The sequence below is a fragment of the Carcharhinus amblyrhynchos genome, chromosome 30, assembly GCF_965287045.1.
Source record: "Carcharhinus amblyrhynchos chromosome 30, sCarAmb.v2.hapA, whole genome shotgun sequence".
NCBI lineage: Eukaryota > Metazoa > Chordata > Chondrichthyes > Carcharhiniformes > Carcharhinidae > Carcharhinus > Carcharhinus amblyrhynchos.
The window spans coordinates 22294991-22312323 of record NC_137353.1 but is presented as its reverse complement, the minus strand read 5'-3'; the positions used below and the strand labels follow the sequence as shown (position 1 = coordinate 22312323).

General features: G+C 47.1%; 1 protein-coding gene across 4 annotated transcripts in view; it reads right to left on the bottom strand.

Moving 5' to 3' along the window:
* crocc (ciliary rootlet coiled-coil, rootletin) overlaps positions 1-17333 on the bottom strand; it is a 108003-nt gene that overhangs the window by 70196 nt on the left and 20474 nt on the right. For 3 of the 4 annotated variants that reach the window (XM_080215470.1, XM_080215467.1, XM_080215468.1), the window contains exons 4-8: positions 9018-9209; positions 7308-7391; positions 3758-3858; positions 2989-3154; positions 837-943 (exon numbers count right to left, since the gene is read on the bottom strand). In XM_080215470.1, coding sequence (XP_080071596.1) covers positions 837-943; positions 2989-3154; positions 3758-3858; positions 7308-7391; positions 9018-9209 — 650 coding nt within the window. The remainder of the gene's footprint in view (positions 1-836; positions 944-2988; positions 3155-3757; positions 3859-7307; positions 7392-9017; positions 9210-17333) is intronic. The other variant, XM_080215469.1, reaches the window with a different exon arrangement.

Here is a 17333-nt window from a genome sequence, read left to right as displayed (position 1 = left end):
GAATTTGCAGCACATTTTGACGGCTGAATTGTAGAATTGAGCTTGGACCCTGTTAACCTAAAACACGCAGCAAACTGTTCCTAAAGTATCTAGTCATCTGCAGCAGCTTAACTCTGTGAAACCACCATGACTCTGCAACACCCCATACCATGGCCCAGTGAAAACCTATCAGATTGGGCGGCACGGTAGCACAGTGGTTAGCACTGCTGCCTCACAGAGCCAGGGACCCGGGTTCGATTCCCGGCTTAGGTCACTGTCTATGTGGAGTTTGCACGTTCTCCTTGTGGTCTGTGTGGGTTTCCTCTGGGTGCTCCAGTTTCCTCCCATGGTCCAAAGATGTGCGGGTTAGGTTGATTGGCCATGCTAAAATTGCCCCTTAGTGTCCTGAGATGCGTAGGTTAGAGGAATTAGCAGGTAAATATGTAGGGATATGGGGGTAGGGCCTGGGCAGTGTTGTGGTCGGTGCAGACTCGATGGGCTGAATGGCCTCTTTCTGTACTATAGAGTTTCTATGATTCTACGATTCACTGTTAAACACCTCATTTAGATCAGCTACACTGCAGGTTCAGCACTCCACCCAGGAGATGCCGCTTGTTAAAGCTGTCCTTCTTTAACGTCACATCACACAGGCTACTGAAAGACATGGTGAACAGTGACTGGGAGCAGGTACTGGAGCTGATCTTCTCCTCCTTTGATCTGACAGTTGTAGCCCCTGACACCACAGGACCAACAGTAACAATATGCAGAGCTCAACATGACAGCCCCAAACCCTGGGCTTCCACTGACACCCAGCCCCTCATGCCAATCGCTACGTGAACTGTACCGCTGTCTCTCACCGTTCACTGGCCGATTTTATCTCACAGAAGTGTCGTCTGAAGCCCACGACCTGTCTCCAGAGTGTCAGCAGGCGGTTGTGTTCATTGCTGAAGTATGTGTTAAAGGACTGCAAACAATTATAGATACAGTAAGGTTAACGCACTCACTCACTGACTCAACATCCCTGACTGCCATCAAAAAACATAACAACCTGGAGTACAGAATCGCTACAGTGCAGAAGGAGGCCATTCAGCCCATTGAGCCTGCACCTACAACAATCCCACCCAGGTCCTATCCCTGTATTTACCCTGCTAATCCCCCTGACTCCAAGGAGCAATTTACCACGGCCAATCAATCTAACCCACACATCTTTGGATTGTGGGAGGAAACTGGAGCACCCGGAGGAAACTCACGCAGACATGGGGAGAATCTCCAAACTCCCCACAGGCAGTGCCCCAGGCTGGAATTGAACTGGGGACCCCGGCGCTGTGAGGCAGGAGTAGGCAATTCAACCCCTCGACTCCGTCATTCAATATCTATCGTGGCTGATTTCATCTCGGCTTCAACTCCACTTTCCTGTCCGTTCCCCATAACCCTTCATCCCTCTACTAATTAAAAACCTCTCTATCTCCTCCTTAAATTTGTCCAGTGCTCCGCTGTCCACTGCACTCTGGGGTAGAGAATTTCACAGATTCACGACCCTTTGGGTGAAGTAATTCCTTCTCATTTCTGTTTTCGATCTGCCGCCCCTTAGCTTAAAATTATGGTCTCTATTTCTAATTAATGTCCAACAAGAGGAAACATCGTCTCCAGTCAATTCCCTTTTGCATGTCATACACCTCAATTAGATTGTCTCTTGTTCTCTAAACTCCAGCGAGTTCAGGCCTAAACTTCTAAACCTCTCTTCACAAGACAAGTCCTTCATCCCTGGAATCAATCTAATGAACCTTCTCTGCAATGCATTCATAGCCTTCCTCAAGTAAGGGGACCAAAACTGTCCAGATGCCGTCTTAATGTCCTAAACAGTTGCAGACAGCACCTCCATACTTTTAGACACTATTCTATTAACAATGAATGCCAAATTTCCACTTCCCTTCCTTATTACCTGCTGTATCTGCATACTAATTTTCTGCAATTCGTGAATAAGGACACCAGATCCCTCTGCGTTAAAGAATATTGAAGCTTCTCTCCATTTAGATAATAAATTGCCTTTTTATTCTCCAACCAAAACAGACAACCTCACACTTTTCCATGCTAAATTCCATCTGCCAGATTTGGGCCCACTCACCTAACCTTTCCATACCCATTTATAAATTTCTTATTCCCTCATCACAACTTGCTTTCCCACCTATTTTAATGTTATCTACAAATTTGGCTGTAATACATGCTATCCCTATATCCAAGACATTAATATCGATTGTAAATAGTTGGAGCTTGAGGACCGAACCCTGCGGCACACCACTAGTTACATCCTGCCAACCAGAAAATGACCCATTTATCCTGACTCTCTATTTTCTATTGGTTAGCCTGTCCTCTATCCAAGCTAATAAATCACCCCTAACCCTTTATGATCTTACCTTGTGAGTTAACTCTATGTGGCACCTTATCAAAGACCTTCAGGAAGTCCAGACACACTACATCTATAGGACCCCATTATTCAGTTTGCTTGTTACATCTTCAAGGAACTCTAGTGAATTAGTCAAACTCAATTTACCTTTCATAAAACCATACTAACTCTAATAAATTGCACTGTGACTTTCAGGGCTGGATCAGACAGTGTTACACTGAATTACAACTATTTCCAATATTTTTAAATGCTCAGTAAACTATTTTTGAGAATTTAAAAATATTGGAACTAATTGTAATTCACCTGGAAATTTTCTTTTTAACAGTGTTGCGCCGAGGACTGGATCTGGGCTGAGGGCCGGGTCAGACAGTGCTACACTGAGGTCTATTCCCCATGATAGCCTTACCTATGTCCCTAATGGTCTCCTCTATATCTCACTGTTTCCATATGTCTCTTCTGTAACTCACTGCTTCTTTATAAGATTCATTATCTATATGTTATCTTTAATGTCTTGTAGAATGTGGACAAAATCAGCAGCATCCGAATCCGAGTGTCATACACAAATATTAAAAATGTTGGCATCTGAGTGTGATTGCAGTGAGTACCTCCTCTTCCTGTCTCCACTCCATCTCCTTCTGCTCGAGTTCCTCCCGTGCCTTAGTCCAGTCGGCAGTCAGTTTGCGAATGTCCTCACTCAGAGCAAGGTTGGCAGAGTTTGCCTGGTCCAGCTGTTCCCGCAGCATGGAGTTGACTTGGGTCAGACTGGCACTTCTAAAAGCAGAGCAGGGGAAACATCAAACTAGACCTGCTTGTGTGTGTGTGTGTGTGGGAGTGACTTGAGTGAGTGTGTGTGTGTGATTGAATATGTGTATGCTTGTGTGGGAGAGAGTGGAGGGTGTATATGTGGAGTGTATTTGTGAGGGAGTGGGTGAGGGAGTCAGTGTATAGCGTGTGTGTGTGTGTGTGTGTGTGTGTGTGTGTGTGTGTGTGTGTGTGTGTGTGTGTGTGTGTGTGTGTGTGTGTGTGTGTCTCACTCCCAGTCTCAGGATTCTCAATCACCTGAAAATAATACAGGGCATCATGGGATTGTGGAAATATTTCTAAAGGCTTCGGAAATTAGGATAGGGGGTCACTGAATCCCTACAGTGCAGAACGAGGCCATTCAGCCCATTGAGCCTGCACCAACAACAATCCCAGCCAGGCCCTATCCCCCCTTACCCCACCTATTTACCTTGCTAATCCTCCTGACACTAGGGGGCAATTTAGCGAGGAAACTCCACGCAGACATGGGCAGAACATGCAGATGCCACACTGACAGGTCAATGTTTGCACATAGACATGCACACGCACGCACGCACTCATCCTCCCACTTGCCTTTGTTGTTCTTCCTCCAGGCGGATGAGGGTATTTTCCAGTTCGTTACTCTGTTCTTCTTCGGACTGCCGCAGTCGTGACTCTGTGAGGTCCAACTGGCTCTGTGGAGGAGAGTACCGCAGGCTTGAATTAAAACAAGTGTGCAGATAATGTGGGGAAGGGGGTCTGCTTGATGCCATGTCATTGTGCGGTGAATGTGCTCAGGGAGATTTCCTCTGGGTTTCTGCCCTTTGAATTTCTTTTTCCTTAATTCATTCATGGCACATGGGCCTTGGTGGCTGGGCCAGCATTTTCATTGCCCATCCGTAGTTGCCCTTGAGCTGAGTGGCTTGATAGGCCATTTCAGAGGGCAGTTGAGAGTCAACAATACTGCTGTGGTTCTGGAGTCACGTGTAGACCAGACCAGGTAAGGGTGGCAGATTTCCTTCCCTAAAGGACATGAACCAGATAGGTTTTTCTGACAATGGTTTCACTGTCATCAGTAGACTCTTAATTCCAAATATTTTTAACTGAATTCAAATTCCACCATCTGCTGTGGCGGGATTCAAACCCAGGTCCCTAGAGCATTAGTTAAGTTTCAGGATTAATATTCTAACGATAGTACCACTAGACCGTCACCTCCCCTTTTAATAAACATCCAGCAGGGAAAAATTTTATGGATACACTTGCAAGTTCACAAGCACTGCAATTCAACCCCTCAGTCTTCATAGAATCCCTATAAGTGCAGAAGGAGGCCATTCAGCCCATTGAGTCTGCACCGACCACAATCCCACCCAGGCACCATTCCCATAAAACCACATGTTTACCCTGCTAATTCCCCAGCACTCGGGTCAATTTAGCATAGCCAATCAACCTAACCCGCACATCTTTGGAATGTGGGAGGAAACTGGAGCACCCGGAGGAAACCCACGCAGACATGGGGAGAAATGTGCAAACCCCACATATACAGACAGACACCCAAGGCCGGAATTGAACCTGGGTCCCTGGCGTTGCGAGGCAGCAGTGCTAACCACTGTGCCACCATGTCACCTCCTATCGAGACCCTGATGGGGATTGGAGTCAGATACAAAGGTATCTGAGCGCATCACAGGAAGAAATACTGGCTCCATATCATTCCTTTGGATTCTGTGTTGGAGTCGGATTCTGAAGAGCAATCCCACTAAAATATTAAGTTTCACTGTAATGGGGTTATTCCATCCTTGGGGTGGCAGGCTGTCTTTTACATTATGGTTAAAAAAAAATCACATTGTCTATTGCTTTTTTAATAATAAAAGACTCTTCTTGACAATTTAAAATCAGGGTCAGTGCATATGTCCTCAAGGCAGTAAGAACAAGAACTGTCACTCCTCAACTTCTGGAATACGTGTTTGCACAGAACATCTGGAAAGGAATGAAGTTCTTCCTAGAATCATAGAATTCCTACAGTGCAGAAGGAGGCCATTTGGCCCATCGAGTCTGCACCGACAACGTTCCTGTCGAGGTTCATCTCACACAGCTCTGTACTCCAGCACCCTGCCTATTCCCCATTTCCCAGATGAGCATCAGCTGATGTTGGAGGGCTGTCAACTCGGTGAAAGTAAATGCTCTTTGGTCTGTGCAAAACCTGCTGGCCTTCAAATGCAAGGACTACATCTGGTAGACTGGCACATTCCAAGGTCCAGGAGCTACTACGCACAGAAACCTGCCACAAATGTTCAGTGGAAAAGGACATAGTTTAGGGCTCTCTAACCATAGCGCACAGAGGAACTGGAACCAGTGTAAAGCCCCTTGAACTGTATGTATCAGAAATTGTTTAATGTAATAAAAATGCATTGTAACCTGAGAGTGCCTCATGATGTATTTACCCAAAAACATTGGTATCATAGTGTGGCACTCCAGGCATCACCAAGAGATTTCAGACTCTGTTAGGAACGAAAAGTATTTACTGAATAAGAGAAACTAGGGTTTGCAGCCCTATGCTGCCTTAGTGCAGCCAGCCCGCTGCTCCAGCTCTTCCAGGCTTACTACATGGCTTCCAGATGCATTCTGCCTGAGAGAGGACTCCACCCTCCAGGGTGATCACTCACTCTCAGATTCCATTGATCCCTAAGTTGGGTGACTCTCTTCTGCTGGGTTTAAGCTTATTTATTATTGTTCACAAGTAGGCTTACATTAACACTGCAATGAAGTTACTGTGAAAATCCCCCAGTCACCACACACCAGCGCCTGTTCGGGTACACTGAGGGAGAATTTAGCACAGCCAATGCACCTAACCAGCAAGTCTTTCAGACTGTGGGAAGAAACCCATGTAGACACAGGGAGAACATGCAGATTCCACACAGACAGTGACCCAAGATGGGAACCGAACCCGGGTCCCTGGCATTGTGAGGCAGCAGTGCTAATCACTGTGCCACCAAGTCATGCTGTACTGTCTTAAAGAGACAGTCTCCACATACACCTCTTGAAATGTACTTTATAAATTTTACATACACATTGTTGGATTAAAAAATTCAAATTTTGATCCACGTAAAAAAGATTTCATGTTCAGGAAGAAACGATGATAAGTTGATTGAAAACAATGGCCTGAATGCTCTGGATGACAAGCCGTCGGTGCCCGCCATCCCGTGTCGGTGGGGAATGCGATCCAACAGGCTTGCTGCCATTTTACACTGAACTGGGCTTCGATTGCTGCAGGTGAGACTCCTGACAGCCCTCCCTTCAACCCTACACACACAGCTCTGCAATGGCCTGAAAAGGTGTCGCAGTGTCCTGCCTGAGCCTAAGTCCTGGGACCGCATTACAGTGCGGAAAGAGGCCATTTGGCCCATCAAGCCTCCACCGATACCAATCCCACACAGGCCCTAGCCCCATAATCCCATGTATTTACCCTGCTAATACCCCAGACGCTAAGAGGCAAATTTAGCATGGTCAATCCACCCAACCTACACATCTTTGGATTGTGGGAGGAAACTGGAGCACCCAGAGGAAACCCACGCAGACACAGGGAGAAGAGGAAACCCCCCAGTGACAGTCACCTGAAGTAGAAATCGAATGTGGGTCCCTTTCAGGTAAGTATCAGTGGTCCCGGGGACGGGAGGTTAATGGATGCCCTTGCTAAGGGGGTTTTTGGGAGAGGGGGCAATCTCGGTGTTGGCGGTAGGCTGTGGACAGGGGAAGACCAGAGCTCCCAGGCTTCTGAGTGGAAGGTGCCCCAATTCAAACGGTCTCTTCAAATTGTGAGGTTACTTCCCACTGTGATTGAGAAAATTCATTTTTTCTATTTGACTCCTTGATCAAACTAAAAATTGAGACTGGGCAGGAAAGGATGTAAAATTCCATCCAATGAAAATGTGCTCCTGTATTGAATTATGGCTCAGGAATCAACTTCCATAAAATGGATTAACTGTTATGCCCCATCACCCTGGTAACCACCCATTTGTTTTAAACAGGCTCAATCAATGTGCGTTATTGCAATGCCAATCTGTGGGCACCTTTTGTGTTATTTTTGGGGTGGGGGGGGAAAATGGGGAGACTTTACCAGTTGGAGCAACCTTTCCACCATTGCACTTACAGAGAGTCGGTGCTGCTCCAACTCTGTGGCTTTCTCGATCAGTTGTTGCTCCACCTCGCCACATTTCTTCTTGTACTGAAGGACCTGCCGTTTGAAGCAACACCGTCAGTCCCACAATGCAAAGGCACCCACCCCATAATGCACCAACGCAATCCCAAAATGCACACTGTGAACCCACAATGCACAGCAGGATCACCACCCTTTCCTCACATGCAACAAGACAGGTACGGGTTGAAGGAGGAAGGTCACTTGGCAAAACTCATCTACCTCAGAGCATGCAGCCACTCTCAATGTACCATTCTCTGTGTGAGTTACCTCCTGATATCAATCCTAAATTTGTTCTTCCTGCTTTGAAAATATGCCTGCGTGTCAGGTGGCAATGTTAGCCTTTTCACCACGATCAAGCACCAGATCAAGTCCAAGATGGGGTGCAGGGCCTTATCTTGTCAGCTCGGATGTTGTCTGTCTCTCTCGTGGGGACCGTGACTTGGATTCAATTTGAATTTGGTTTTTGAAGCGTACAAGGAATGGATTTGGGGTTGCCAAGTCCACTCTGCTCATTGGCTTTGTAACTTTAAGAATGGAGTAAAAAAAATTTTAAACAGCAACGTTAGCTGAATTAGAGCAATAAATCGCTGACTGAGAAAAATGTTCATACAGCTGCCTTTATACATCTCGGTGAAAATTACCCTCCACCCCCGTCCACTGCTCTCTGATTACTATGTGATCACATGGTTAGCGCCAATTGGAAACTTCAGGAAATTGTCTGGTGTGGAGAGCCGGTAAGATCAGGAGAGGTGAAAAACCACGTTTGCACCCAGTTTCCCGCTCTCGATGTTCCTGGCCTCGTGTAATCAGCCTCCTGCCCTTCCCAGGTGTGAGGCTGATTTAAATATTTGTTAGGTTATTTTAATATTGTCAGTGAGTCCCTGATGCAATTGTTCAGGTTCATTTGCCTTAACATCCTTGCCTGCAGAGTCCTCACTGGCGAGGACCTGACATATGGTTCCCACCAACAAGGACCTGATATATGGCTTTACTGGCGGGACTGGGGGCCGCTGAAGACCCCGGGTGGTCTTGGACAGGGGCAGTGCCACCTTGGCACTGCCACCGAGGCACCTGGCACTGCCCACCAGGCAGTAATTAGCAGGAGTGGGGGGGGAGGGGGATACAGGGCCAGCGTTCAGCCGGGGGAGGAGATATCGGAGCCAGTGATTGGCCGGTAGGGGAAGAATATCGGGGCTAGTGATCAGCCATGGGGAATATCGGGGCCAGCAAGCAGGGCTGGGGGGCAAGTGGCGGTGGCAATCAGGGAGAGATGATGTCCAAGAGAATGCAGGGGAGTGACAGATTCTTGTACATAGTGCACTGGGAGATCAAGGTGCATGCACAATGGCACCCCTAGAACCAGCAGCCAGCCTGCCAGTGTGAATAAGCTCTGCCCACTCCCCCTACTGGTGAGAATCACATTGCCTAATTGTTTTTTCCTAAGTGCTGCATGATTGCACCTAGGATCTCTCCCAAAAAATGGGTGTGATTTGCTCCCAATTTTCATGCTTATTCGGCACATAGATTTTTTTTTAGGTAAAATCGCCCCTGCATGTTTGAAAATGAATAGAAGTCAGTCGGGTCAAGACAGACAGGCAGGCAAGACAAGCTCATGGATATACAGATTCAAAATTCCTCTTTACCTTATCTTTATCTCTTTACCTTAGACTGAAGCTTCTGAACCAGTTGGGCCTGTCGCTGCTGGCCCTCTTGGTAGGCCTGAAGCTTACGTTTATATGACGCCTGTTCCTCCTCCAGTCGCCGGCGTAGCTCGATGTTCTGCTGCGCCAGGGTCTTGTTTTCCAGACTCTCGCGCTCCCTCTCCCCTGTTTCCAGTTTCAGGGCCTGCTCCAGCTGTGTGAAGGGAAACAGAGCTAGAGCTATCAGTCAAGGCTGGAACAAGTACACCTCAAATTGTTCAATTTTCTACTTGATGAGCTAACAAGATTATTTACTGATTGGTTTTGTCCGTTGGGACGAGGATTACAACATCCTCTGCAAGATGGGTGGCTGTGCATGAGATACGGTTCCACAGGTCCCACCTGCCCTCTGACATCTTGCCGAAGTCACCAGGTCTTCCTGTGTGGGCCCGGATAGTAAATGTTGACGTGCTGCTCGTGTAAGGGACAAAACAGGTACAGCCAATCCTGAGCCTAATGCCCACTTTCCAGCTGAGGGCCGCGCTCGCTGACACACACCCCCCCCCCCCCCCCCCCCCGGCTGAGATCACCAAATTCTGCACAAAGTTCTTCCAAGGCTCGTCAACCATTAAACTGGGCAGGCCTACCCAGAGGTACAAGTTCAACACAATCACAAACAGAATTTCAGCGGGAGTTGTGAAAAACTCTTTACACAGGTGGGGGTTAGGATCTGGAATTCCTAGCCATCCGTGTGTTAGAAGCAAGAGTCTGGAAATTCCTTTAAAGGGATTAGAAACCAACTTGAAGAAAAGTAGTAGTAATGTGTGAGAGGTGAGCGAGCAGGAGACTGGGATTAGACGGTGCTTAACGCAGAGAAAAACACTGATGTCAAGTTAATGGATCAAATAACCTGCACGTGGGCTGTAATATTCTATCATTCTAACACAGGGAGCCAAGAGAACTGGAGGGCCATTTGTGAATATTATGGCCACAGTTCTCCGACATTGCCTGTGGCTGGGATTCTCCAGTCCCGCTGCAGTGAATGGAGTTTTGGGTAAGTGCCAAATTCTCCTATCTCACTGGCAATGGTGGTGGGGCGAACAACATTGGGGAATTCCAGCCTGTATCTACTACAGGATCATTAATGTCACTGTAGTATCTACTACAATGAAATCAATGCATCTACACAAGTATTACGGCTACTGTATGCTTCCGATTGGTGACAGCAGCTATAGCGAATGCATCACTCCCAGTGAGGCCCTCCCCTTGCAGCTCAGTGAGCCTTTTATAGGTCTGTCACTCCTATCACTGCTGCTCAAGCACTGCACATACTATGGGCTGGCCACACTCAGAACTCTCCCTGCTGCTGAAATCTGCCTTATTTATTCGATGCATGTTACCTAGGTCGAGGTTATTCTTTTTTGAGGACTCGTACGCAGAACAAGAGGTGGAAGCTCAGAGTTTTCGCTAAGCAGGATTTTGGAATATCCGATATTCAAAGGCAGCCTACTTCCTTGTCGAGTTTCCTTTTAAGACTGAATTCAAGGAGAGAGAAGCCTATCCCGGCCCGACATTCACACACTTCCAAACAGGAACTCCAAACAGGAAACCGGCAGGGAAATCTTTACTAAAGATATTTCTGGCAGTAGAAATTACAAAGGATATTTTATTAAAATATCCTGTGTCCCTATTACAAAGGCCTGCCACATTCAAAGCCTTTACTTGACCTGATATGTACCAGCTGACTGAAGAACAGCTTCTGCCCTGCTCCATCAGACTTTTGAATGGACCTACCATATACTACGGTGATCTTTTTCTACACCCTAGTTGTGACTGTAAGCCAGTCCATCACTCAAACCAGCCTCCCATGTATTGGCACTGTCTACACTTCCAGTTGCATAATCAAGGATCCCATGCACCCCAGATATATTCTCTTCCATCTTTTTCAATGTCTGAGATCACATGCCAACTGATTCAAAAACAGCTCCTTCCCTGCTGCCACCAGACTTTTGAATGGACCCACCTTACATCAAGTTGACCTTTCTCTACACCCAAGCTATCACTACATTCTGCACTCTTTCCTTTCCTTCCCTATGCACAGTATGCTTTGTCTGTATAATGCACCAAGAAACAATACTTTTCACTGTATGCTAATACATGTGAAAACAATAAATCAAATCAAATCAAAAAACTACATTCTGCATCCTCTCCTTTCGATATGCTTTGTCTGTATTGCATGCAATAAACTATACTTTTCATTTGTATGCTAATACATGTGACAATAATAAATCAAATCAAAGTTAACTTGGGCAGCATGGTGGCACAGTGGTTAGCACTGCTGCCTCACAGCGCCAGGGACCCGGGTTCGAGTCCCGGCTTCGGTCACTGTCTATGTGAAGTTTGCATGTTCTTCCCGTGTTTGCGTGGGTTTCCTCCGGGTGCTCTGGTTTCCTCCCACAGTTCAAAGATGTGCGGGTTAGGTGGATTGGCCATGATAAATTGACCCCGGTGTCAGTGTGACTAGCCAGTGTAAATACATGGGGTTGTGGGGAAATGGCCTGGGTGGGATTGTGGTTGGTACAGACTCGATGGGTTGAATGGCCTCCTTCTGCACTGTAGGGATTCAATGACTTCTATACCTATTTCCCCAGCCCCTGTCAAACTCAAGATGTGTGGGTTAGATTGAGTGACAATGGTAAATTGTCAGGATGGTTAGCAGGGTGACTACATGGAGTTAAGGGGATATGGCCTGGGTGGGATTGTTGTTGGTGCAGTCTTGATGGGCTGAATGGTCTTGTTCTGTGCTGTAGGTGTTCTAAGATTCTCCATCAGTTATCTAACTTATGACATCTGAAGATACAGGTGATATACCCACATTAGGGGCTGTTACTGCCTCTTTACCCTCTGAGTGGAGAGCCTCCTCCAGTGCTGCGACAGAGAAACAATAGAAACAACTAACTACTGACACCTCACATGTACCTCGACCAGAGTACAATCATTAAACATGCATATCTCAAGCAGCCAGACCAACTAACTCTTTATGACTCTAAGATAAAATTTACACCCTTCCCAACCCAGCTGATGCATTAGTGCCCTTTAAGAAATCTGCTGTCCTTATCTGGTCTGGCCTTTTTTTTTAAATTTATTTGTGGGACATGGGTGTCATTGGCTGGCCAGCATTTATTGCCCATCCCTAGTTACCCTTGAGCTGAGCAGGCAATTGAGAATCAACCACATTGCTGTGGCTCTGGAGTCACACATAGGCCAGACCAGGTAAGGATAGCAGATTTCCTCCCTAAAGGACATTAGTGAACCAGCTGGCTTATTCCAACAATCGACAGCAGTTTCATAGTCATCAGTAGATTCTTAATTCAAGATTTTTTTTTCTGGATTCTAATTCCACTATCTGCTGCGGTGGCATTCGAACACCGGTCCCCAGAATATTAGCTGAGTTTCTGGATTAATAATACCACGAGGCCATCGTCTCCCATTATGTGACTCCAGATCCATAGTAATGTGGTTGACTCTTAAATGCCCTCCGAAATGGCCTAGCAAACCACTCAGTTCAGGGACAATTAGGGATGAGCAATGAATGCTGGCTCAGTTAGTGATGCCCACGTCCCATCAAGGATTTCAAACAGAAAAGGAATTCACTCCATCATGTGAACATAATTCAGTAGGATCCTTACACAGCAACAGAGTCAGGCTCTACCCTGTACTCAACCATGGACTTTCTGACAGGGGTTCAGGAAGCAGAAAGAGAATTGGTAACCTAGGCAGACTGCTCCTCTCTCTAACCCAGGAGGGCAGACATTAATCATTGTGGCGCCTCTAATTAATTATAGAGATGTTATTTTATTCATGTGGGATTGGGGGTGACGTTGGCTGGGCCAGCATTTATTGCCCATCCCTAACTGCCTTTGAACTGAGTGGCTTGCTGACACATTGCCAGGCCATTTCAAAGGGCATTTAAGAGTCAACCACACTTCTGTGAATCTGGAGTCACAGGTAGGCCAGAACAGGTAAAGCTGGCAGATTTTTTAAAGGGCATTATTGAACCAGTTGGGTCTTTACGACAATTTGCAATGGTTTCATAAGGCTTTTGATTCCAGAATTTATTGGATTCAAATTTCATCCTCTGCCGAGGTCCCCAGGGCATTATTGCAAACCCTGGATTACTGGTCCAGTGACAATGTCATCATACCACTACCTAACCCTGTCCTAGTCTGTATGGTTTCACAGCGCACTACATGAGACAATGCTTTAACCAACTGAACCTCTGGAATTATAACTAATTCTCAGGACTGGCACACGCTGCACTGAGCTTCGCAATCCTGGCTCCTCTCTTAGTCAGGTAACAATCGGAGATCGGGGAATGGTCCAGGTAACAGTGCATTACCATGGAAACTTCACAGTAAAGCACGGGGTTAACAGTCAGACATGGCCAAATAGTTGGAAGCCATGTGGAGATCCGAGAAAATGCATCAGGAAAAGACAGAGCAAGCAAGGCTGTGGATGAAAGGGTAACTGGAGAAAGGGAATTAATATTAAGGGGTAAAAGCAAATTAGTGCGGATGCTGGAATCTGAACCCAAAACAGAAAATGCTGGAAAATCTCAGCAGGTCTGGCAGCATCTGTAAGGAGAGAAAAGAACTGCCGTTGAGTCCAGGTGACCCTGTGTCAAAGCTGCCAACATTAAAGGGTAAGTAAATATTAAAAATTAAACCAATTGTCAATACAGTTTCTGAATGGATTGATAGGTCACTTTAGAATAAAGCTCTGCAAAGCAAGTTCCATTATTAGGTATAGTACTAGATGTTTGTGTGTTGGTTAGAACCACATTACAGACTGACTCATATCCCCATTACTGGTGGACTCACTCTCTCGTTACACCGATACACCGCTGATCTGACACATCTATCGCTGCCGGACCCACACTAACAGAGGTAATCCAGTAAACTCAGGTTTCCCTAGCAACACCCAGCACACAATTCTCCATTTCAGACCCAGCTACTTGCCTGCTTAACCCCCTTCTTCACATCCAGGCCCGGGGTGGATGACTGTGAGGGTTCAGGCTGCTCCTGGTGCGAGTCTGGGGGAGGCGGGGAGAGATTCGGACATATTTGTAAAGCTACAGCAAGGCTCTCTAGTGTTTTAAAAATTCTGCTCGTCTCTATGGTAACTGCTTAGGCAGGCAGTCTCTTGGTGTTGCTCGAGTTGTAAACAGGTTGACAAACTTAACCTCCCAGCTGCTACCTGACCACGCTAGAGACTACTACTACTGTTCTAGGCCCAGTCCTTGTCTGTCTTAGTTACTGAGCCAGGTGGCACTAACACTCCACTTTAAGAATTTAAAAGCCCTTCATGATAAACATTCCTCCTCCTCCACACCCCCCACCCCGAAGGTGTTGTTTGCTGTGGAGTTTACGGTTCTACATGCACCATTTTGGGGACATGGTTGTACGGTGGTAATGTCACTAGCCTGGTAATGCAGAGGCCCAGGCTAATGCTCTAGGGACCGAGGTTCAAATCCTATCAGGGCAAGTTGGTGGAATTTAAATTTAATTAATAAATCTGGAATGTAAAGCTAGTCTAAGCAATGGTGACCATACAACTGCCAATGTGAAACCCAATTTGGTTCACAAATGACTTCTAGAGGAGGAACTCCGTGTCCTTACCCAGTGGCCTACATGAGACACCAGCTCCAAAACAACGCAGTTGACTCTTAACTGCTCCCAAGGGCAAATAGAGATGGGCAACTAAGGCTGGTCTTCTGGTCTTGCCAGCAATGCTCACATCCCATAAAAGAATAAATAAAACCCAAGTGATCATTCTTCATTTCCCCGTGCAGGTCTCCAGGCCTCTGGCCATTTTTCAGCGGTTATGGAGCAACCCAGGCTGGAAACGTGTTGCTTTGTGATTCACCTGATCCCTCTTACTGATTCTAAAGGAAGAGCCTGGGGGACATACAAGGTGCACACCCATACGTGAATGACCCTGGGCAAATGACACGCCAGTGAATGAGACATCTGTGTTCCTGCCACCTGCCTGGCATGGGGGAGCTCGACTCAGAGAGCTGCTCAACATTGTTCAGCATTCACTCATCAGTAGAGGAAGCCTTGAGAGATATCGCTACAGAGGAGCTTACGTAAGCACCCAGAGGGGGCAACCATGAACAAACTCCAGCAGCAGAAATAAAAACAATACTATTTTCCTCGAGCAGCTTTGGGACCTCCTCCTTCCCCATGCAGTAGAAAGTCCCCACTTGGCTCCCCCACTCCCTCCCCACTCTCTCTGCAGCAAAAGTGTCTGCCTCCCAGCCTGGCTCCAAATCCTTCCTTGAAGAATCCTCCCCTCAGCTTGCAGATCATACTGGCACTAGAGGGACGGTTCATTTCCGTGGCAGACAGAAGTTGCCCTCCCACCCCCTCCCATATGGAAACCCTTGGCCCATGTCTCAGCACCACACCACAGTGGAGTCTAATCCAGGTTACAGTGGTAGGGCTTGGGGATGGGGGGGGTGGAGAAATCATAGAATCACTACATTGCAGAAGGAGGCCATTCAGCCCATCAAGTCTTCAATAACCACAATCCCACCCAGGCCCAATCCCCATAGCCCGCCCATATTTACCCTGCTAATCCCCCTAACACTAGGGTCAATTTACTATGGCCAATCACCTAACCTGCACACCTTTGGACTGTGGGAGGAAACTGGAGCACCCGGACACGGGAGAGCTTGCAAATTCCACGCGGACAGTGAGCCGAGCTGGGCATCAAAGCTGGGTCCCTGGCAGCAATGCTAACCACAGTGCCACCTAAAGACTGAATCACAATCAGGGGCAAAACCCTCACTGATTTTCCCCTCCCGCTTCTAGGCTGAGGTTTTCCACCTCTGCCATGCCAGGACGCGCTGCAGAGGAGGTGCGGCAGGCCAGAGAAAAGACAAAAACAGAAAATGCTGGAAAATCTCAGCAGGTCTGACCGCAGCTGTGGGGAGAGAGTACAGCCAACATTTCGAGTCTGTTCGCCAGAGAAATGACCACTGACTTTCCGCAGGTCCTCAAAACCCTAGATTCACCAAGGTTAAAAGCTAAAGCTGGACTCATTAAATGAATAGCCTCTGAACAGATACTCAAGGGTTAAACCTGAGACCTTCCTGTTCCAATTGGCTCAAGTTACTCACTGGATAGATCTGATGAGCCACTCGAAAGGGGGCAACGTCAATATGTTTTCTTCTCGCTACTGCTCAATTTTCTCTCACTTCCTCTCCTTACTTCCTTTGGGTTTCTCCCGTTAATCTTTTTTCCTGAAGGCACTGGAGTTTGGTACCACTGTAGTGGCTTGATACCTGGTCATGAGGAAAATCCGGGATAGGTCCCGCGAAGTGCAAATGCTCGTTGTGCAAACCCACACCGACTTGTGGTGCCTGGGCCCCCGTGGGTCAGGGGAGCCCCAGTTTTGCCACTGACCGCTTGTTTCCACTGGTCGGGAATCTGCACCAATATGTTCATGTTTTATGTTTATTTATTAGTGGCACAAATAGGCTTACATTAACACTGCAATGAAGTTACTGTGAAAATGCCAAGTTGCCACACTCCAGCGCCTGTTCAGGTACATTGAGGGAGAATTTAGCATGGCCAATGCAGTTAACCAGCACATCTTTTGGACTGAGTGCGGAAACGGGAGCAACCAGAGGAAACTCATGCAAGTGCGGGATGAACAGGCAGACTCCGCACACACAGTGACCCGGGAATCGAACCCGGGTCCCTGATGCTGTGAGGCAGCAGTGCTAACCACTGTACCACTGTGCTGCCCTATAATATCTTAGTTGTAGCTCAACAACCATCAGGACGGAGAGGGGGTCTTCAGTGTCTCCCATCTGTGCCAAATTCTTGCCAAGGTTCAATTCATGAATATCTGTGATCCATGTTTAGGGAAATACCCCAGCCAGTTTACGGTTAAACTGCTAACTAATGCAGCAAGTGCCACAGAGACGGCAGAACTATGGTTTCCGCAGACTGTACAGGGGTGGGGGGCGGAAACACTCGCAATTATTTTTGTCAACTCAAGCCCCCTGTCCCTGCAGGCCCAGATGGTCAGCTTTTTTAATATTGCTGTCTTCTAGAAATTTCCATACCAATAAGACTCCACCATACACTCGAACGTCAGTGGCCTCCCTGAGTGGCTGCAGCCATGGCAACCCAGCTAAGGATTGTGTTGTTCTTGTAATATGAAAAGAAGCCTGGCCTGGGGGGGTGCGGTGGGTGTGCCTGCTGTAGGAACTGGAAGGAAGTCAGCTGATTGCTGGGAAATACTCATAAAGCCAGGATAAAGCAAA